Here is a 7,079-nt window from a genome sequence, read left to right as displayed (position 1 = left end):
TCCACTAAAGAGGAGATGAAATTCAATAAGAAGAGAAATTCAACCCAAAGTCCATCGACTCCCAAGAGACTTTGGGAAGAATTTGGGAAGTGCGCCCTAAGAGATTGGCTTGGTTGACCCAACTCGGTCAAGACCTTGGACGCATTAAAGAAGTAAGTGTTGAATCACCACGGGAAATTCCCTCAAGAAAGAAGAGAAGGATGAAACCTTAGCCTGGGAAGCAAGGTCTAACAAGGATCTTAAAGTCAAGCAAGCACCAACACCAAGGAAGGAGGATCATCAGCTCGTCGGTGCATCGTGATCAAAGCATCTAACCAGATTATTCACTTGGGATCGAGAAACCTTAACCCATCCTAGCCGAATTCCTTTCCCTCCCTCGGAAAATCGGCCCCTTCCCTATTTCAAAACCCTTTCTACCCTTCAGACCCCATTCTCAATCCCATGTTTTAACGATTCCATACAAGTGGCAACCTCACAACCTAAGTTGCAACCTCGAAAACTTGATCCTAATTCCTGATTTCACCGTGTCCTCAAGTTTGAAACCCACTCTCTTAGCCCAGTAAACCTAATCGTTCCCAAAAACCCAACACACATAGGCGTGCAAGTACACAAATTCCCCGTGGAATACCTTCTCTATAGAACCACGGTTCTTCTCTTGACAAGTTAACCCTGCAATGATTTCCAAGCTTCGGGGATGAAGCTTCTCGTAAGGGGGGGAGAGTGTAACACCCCGTGTTACGGCCTTCAATCCCGGATTAATTATTTAATTAATCCCGTTAATAATAATTAAATATGATTTAATTATGTTAGGTTTACCTTTAATAAATTAGTAAGGTCCACCATGAACCGTCGACCCTTGCCCGAATAAGAATCTTAAGCCTGTTAGGAATAAAGGAAGTAGGCCTTTTACTATTCAGATTATGATTAGGATCCTCTTTTAAGATGGTCCACTATGGACCATGGACCCTTATCCCTAAAACAAGCCCTAGCCCTATAAGGAATAGAATTAGTAAACCCATACCATTCAGGACCTAACTATGAGTCTTAAATATATAAATAGGGAACTTAGGAGGCACCTAGAATCCCCACCACAATAATCTCTCACCACCCAAAGAGTTCCAAGAATCCCCTTAGGAGAAATCAAGAAAGCTTAAAGAAAGATCCTTCATAGCCAAGGAATTAATTAAGGCTAAGAGGTAACCCATGTCTCAACAAAACCTATTTTCATAGCTATGATTTCCCCCGTAGGATTTCCCCGTATTATTGTGCATTGGTGACTTGTGATATTATTATTGATGATTGATGGGATAATTCCATGGGTGATCTTGATATTGGGAGATTCTTGATAATTATGGTGTTCTTGATGATTATGTGGAGCTCTTGATGATTATATGTCGTTCTTCATTATTGTATGGCATTCTTAATACTTATGTGTTATTTGTACCGAATCTTGTAATTAGAAGACGAACCGTATTCTTGTTGATATAAAAGTGATTAGAACCCTAGGTTGTATCGTATGATCTTATTTTTGGTTTATCGGGTGGGGAAATCGCATGTTTGCGTGTTGATTACGTTTAGAAAAGCATGATAGGTTATGTGCCGATCGTTTCCTGATTCTGATCCGTTAATTGTCTACGTGTGTTATCAATTCCGTTTGAAAGTGTCCAAGCATGGTTTCGGGTTCCACAAAGGTTCCCGGGGCGTTTCTTGATGAAAAGAGTCAGTGGGGGGTAGGGGACCCGCCACCTACCCGCGGCCTCCTTGGGCAACGCCGGCAGCGGGCAGCCGGCGGGCGAGCAGCTGCCTGGTCTTGTTACCGCCGGCGGGTGATCCCTCACCCACCGGCTACCCGCTGGTTTGCACCCCAATTGGGGATTTCGACTTCCCCGTTTGATGTTTCCCCGTCCCCCGTGGTGTCCCAACGGACTCCGTTTATCGTTCCTATGACTAGTTTCATATTTCGGATACCGTTCGTAGGTTTATGAGTCTATTATATTGCATGCTAGCTGAATTGGTATCCCGTTGACCTAGGTGGAAGAAGTATGAACCCCTTAGGACTATTCTTAGTATGTGATGGATCACGCATAGGTTTTGTTATATGTTTTCTCCCCCTTCCCAATGTGTCAATGTGGGCTGCATGTACTTGCTATGTGTTATGTGTGCATGTAACCCCGAGTTGATTAAGATCAATCGGGCTATACGGGCAGTCGGGTGGGCTGAGAACCATACCGGCTGTTAACCAGGCTGGTAGAGACCGGTCAGGTATATAAATATTATATAGGACTAAGTTCCACTATACGGGCAGTCGGATGGGCTGAGAACCATACCGGCTGTTAACCAGGCTGGTAGAGACCGGTCAGGTATATAAATATTATATAGGACAAAGGTCCACTATACGGGCAGTTGAATGGGCTGAGAACCATCTCAACTGTTAACCAGGCTGGTAAAGACCGGTCAGGTATATAAATATTATGTAGGACAAAGGTCCATCAGCCGGTTGCGATCGGCTCCTCCATAATGTGAGACGGGGCAGGGTGCTGCGGGGCCGTGTCAAAGCTATATGCGCTGACCCTCATGTATGGGCATGCGATTGGTCCTATGGCGCCAACAAAGTGTGCTATTTGATGAGATATGGATGAGTTGTGTTTATGAGTATATTGGGGGATTTGACTATGGGATTTATGCTGGGGATTGTTTATGTTGGGTTATGTTTATTAATTGTGCTCAGCTTTATCTGTCTTGCCTGTTGTGGATTGTATACGCTTGTTATAACTGTTGATTGTGTCTAGCCTTATCTGTCGAGTCATTCCCGGTTTTAAAAGCTAGAGTTCGTAGGATATATCTTCATGCTCAAAATGGTTTTCGTATATCTATATATATCTCTATATGTATTGTATTTCAACGCGTTGGAGTGGGTTACCAGCATCTCTCGCTGAACAGATATATTTGGCTTTCAGGCACAGAAGATTAAGTCACTGGAGTGCGCTAGAACTTAGAAGTAGATAGTTTCCCTTTTGGCCTGCATGCCACGTTTACGTATTTACGCTTTGAGGATATTAGTTAGTTAGCCTGTGCACTTGGGTTCTCTAGCCCAGGTGTGGCATAGCACCCCGAACGCTTGTATTTATATCTTGGGATTTAATAAGATTCTACCTTTATTATAAGTTTTAAATGTCTTGAAAATCTGGGGTGTTACATGTGATCCCCGATGTACCTGCGATCTCGTCGATCAAATTAGAAAGGAACGCGATGTCAATCAGGTGATCCGTTTCTTACAAGGCCTAAACGACGAATATGGAAGCCTAAAGGCCAATGTTCTAGTGCTCGATCCCCTGCCAGAAGTATATAAAATCTATGTTATGGCCGAGAAGCTGGAGAGACAGATTAGTGCAGCCAACTTAAGCATGAATACTATGGAGATCAATCATGCTAATACTGTCCAGAATCTCCAAACTCCCACATATGATCTAGTAGCAGCCATTAACACTTATAACATCAAAAGGTTCTCAGGCAATGGGAGCAGCAAAGCTAAATGTACTTTTTGCGGTATGACCGGGCATACCATCGACAAGTGTTATAAAAAGCAGGGCTACCCCCCGGGATGGGTGCCAGGCTACAAATCTAAGGCTAAACAACAGGGTGCAACATCTGTTATGCAAAATGTTTCAGACCTGGGAGTCACAACTAATCAATTTCAGAAGTTGATGATGGCCATCCAAAACCAAATAGGACAATCCTCCACTCCCAACTCTGCAGCAGCTGTGTCTTTGGTTCCAAAATTCAGTGAGAACCACGAAGGCAAGTCTCTTATTTCTCACATTAATTTTCTCTCATTATGCAGCTCTACTTGGATATTGGACTCCGGTGCTACGGACCATATTGCTTGCTCTATTAATTCCTTTGATGAATATTATGTTGTTGATGGAGAAGAGGTCAGTTTGCCCACTGGAGGACGTATTCCTGTCAAACATAGAGGGAATGTCAGACTAGGCAGTAATCTCTGGTTAAAGGATGTTATGCACATTCCAGATTTTCATTTCCATTTAGTCTCAGTAAGCAAGTTACTTCAAGACACATTATAACTTGATCTTTTCTCCTGAGCAGTGCATGATTCAGAAACATTGTGGGATGACGGTTGGTTTGGCTAAACAAGAAAAGGGGCTATATGTGATGATGAAGCAACCCCTGTAAAGTAATACTAACCCCAAGAATGTGGTTTTGCAGTGTAATAAAATCGAGACATGGCATCAACGTCTAGGACATTTTCCTATGAACAAGTTGCATTTACTCAAAGATGTTCCAAAATTGTCTGCTATAAATAAAGCTTGTGATCTTTGCCACATAGCTAAACACAAGAGATCTCCATTCCCTGTACATGTCTCTTCTTCTATTGCTTGCTTTGATTTAGTGCATGCAGATATATGGGGGCCCTTCCCAATTTCTTCTTTGAAAGGAGAACAATATTTCTTAACCTTGGTTGATGATCACTTAAGATAAACTTGATTGCATTTGATGAAAAGAAAATCAGAAACGAGGGAGTTGATAAAGAAGTTTCACAATTTCGTTTTCACACAGTTTAGAGCCTTAATCAAAGTAATTCGGAGTGATAACGGGCCTGAGTTTGATATGAGAGATTTCTTTGATGAAAAGGGCATCATCCATCAAAAATCGTGTCTTAATACCCCCCAACAGAACGCAGTAGTTGAGCGAAAGCACCAACACATCCTTAATGTTGCCAGGACTCTTCGATTTCAAGCTAAGCTGCCCCTAGAGTTCTGGGGCCATTGTGTCATGCACGTAGTGTTCCTGATCAATCGGCTCCCCTCGCAAGTTATTAAGGGATTCAGTCCATATTGCAAACTACATGGAAAGGAACCAGATCTAATAATGGTTAAGGTGTTTGGTTGTCTGTGTTATGCATCTACACTGCCTCACTCAAGGAACAAAATGGAACCTAGAGGCCGAAAGTGTATCTTTATAGGTGTACCAGCACACATCAAAGGATACATACTCTACGATTTGCTTGATAAATCAATTTTTATCTCTCGAGATGTGGTATTTTATGAGCAACAGTTCCCTATGTCTGAGCTTGCTACAGAATCCATCACACAGTTTGATCCTCCACTGCCATGCATTCCTATTTCAATGAATTTGGATTATGATGATATGCCATGCAGAGATGCTGAGCAGAATGTGCAATCTGCAAGTAACCATAGTGATGTAGCTCACAGTGAAGGTTTTGCTAGCCCTCATATACTCTTTTCTGATGATGACACTCATGATGAAATACAGCCACCACATGAAGGAGTATTCAATGAAGAACCAAATAATGTTGAGCAGCCATCTCATGATACTCCTGTTCCCATTCGACGATCCAACAGAGATAGACACATGCCTACCAAACTGCATGACTACTACTGTGAATTGGTCATAAGTCAAGGATCTTCTCCTTATCCTTTATCCAAGGTAGTCTCTCTTGAAAATTTATCACCCTCACATAAAGCTCTCACCATGGCTGTTACTTCAATAACAAAACCACGAACATATAACCAGGCAATTAAACAAGACTGCTGGAAAGATGCAATGCAAGCAGAAATTATAGCCCTTCAAGAGAATAATACTTGGCAGATTACAGATCTCCCAAAAGGCAAAACACCTATAGGTTGTAAATGGATCTACAAAGTCAAACTCAAAGCAGATGGAACGGTGGAGCGTTACAAAGCCAGATTAGTGGCCAAGGGTTATACAAAACAGCTCGGGGTGGATTATGTGGAGACATTCTCTCCTGTGGCCAGGCTAACTACCATCAGAATGTTCCTAGCTTTGGCTGTCTCTAATGGCTGGCATATCCACCAAATGGACATAAACAATGCTTTCCTCCATGGTGATCTTAATGAAGAGGTATATATGGTTTTGCCTCCCGGGTTTCAAACAAACAAACCAAACCAAGTGTGCAAATTAACAAGATCCCTTTATGGCTTAAAGCAAGCAAGCCGTCAATGGAATGCGAAATTGACTGCTGCTCTTCTCAGTGCTGGTTTTAGGCAATCTAATGCAGATCCTTCTCTGTTTATGAGAGGTAATGACACCACTCTCATTACGCTATTAGTCTATGTTGACGATATCTTAGTGGCAAGCAACAACATGTCTCTGATTCAAGAAATAAAAGATATGCTTCATATGGCCTTCAAGATTAAAGACCTGGGGGTCTTGAGTTACTTTCTTGGCATTGAAGCACAACTTAGCAGTGATGACTTGAACTTATGTCAACGTAAATATGCCATTGATATCCTAAGTGACACTATTTTCTGGAATGCAAACCGGTACGCACTCCCATGGTGCCGGGATCTCTTTTATCACACGAGGATGGAACTCTTCTGGAGGATCCAGGAAGTTATAGGAGGTTGATAGGGAGACTCTTATACCTCATGGCTACTAGACCAGACATCACCTATGCCATCCATCATCTTAGTCAATTTGTTAGCGCCCTCACAGACATGCACATGGTTGCAGCTCATCGAGTGCTTCGTTATATAAAAGGATCTCCAGGAAAGGGGTTATTCTACCCAGCAGCAACAGCTCCTAGCCTCAAGGCTTTCTCTGACTCGGATTGGGCTTCATGCCCTGAGACTCGCAAATCTGTCACCGGGTTCTGCATTTTCCTTGGAAACTCCCTGGTTTCATGGCGCTCAAAGAAACAACCTACGGTGTCAGTATCCTCTTCCGAGGCTAAATATAGAGCTCTGGCTACCACTGCCTGCGAGTTACAATGGCTAAGTTCTCTTCTCCAAGATCTGCACGTCAACTTGGCCAGTCCTGCACTTGTTTTTTGTGATAACAAATCCGTCATTGCCATTTCTGAGAATTTTGTCTTCCATGAGAGGACGAAGCACATCGAAATCGATTGCCACGTGGTGAGGGAAAGGGTGGCTCAAGGTCTGATAAAATTATTGTCTGTTTCCTCTCTTAATCAGATTGCAGATGGATTCACAAAACCTTTGGCTGCTCCTCTATTTGATGTTTTCGTAGCTAAGCTGGGGATGTTGGACTTACATTTCCCAGCTTACGGGGGGTATTAG

The 7,079-nt window shown here is 42.7% G+C and overlaps 1 protein-coding gene across 1 annotated transcript; it reads left to right on the top strand.

Annotated features, from left to right (window-relative positions):
* The first annotated feature begins 6,428 nt into the window (after positions 1-6,428).
* On the top strand, positions 6,429-7,079 carry LOC109147043 (uncharacterized mitochondrial protein AtMg00810-like). Its single transcript, XM_019294680.1, has one exon. It carries the CDS (start codon positions 6,429-6,431, stop codon positions 7,077-7,079), a length of 651 nt encoding a protein of 216 aa, XP_019150225.1.

The sequence above is a fragment of the Ipomoea nil genome, unplaced genomic scaffold, assembly GCF_001879475.1.
Source record: "Ipomoea nil cultivar Tokyo-kokei standard unplaced genomic scaffold, Asagao_1.1 scaffold1971, whole genome shotgun sequence".
Lineage (NCBI taxonomy): Eukaryota > Viridiplantae > Streptophyta > Magnoliopsida > Solanales > Convolvulaceae > Ipomoea > Ipomoea nil.
The sequence above is the reverse complement of the archived record's forward strand: the minus strand, read 5'-3'. Positions and strand labels throughout refer to the sequence as shown.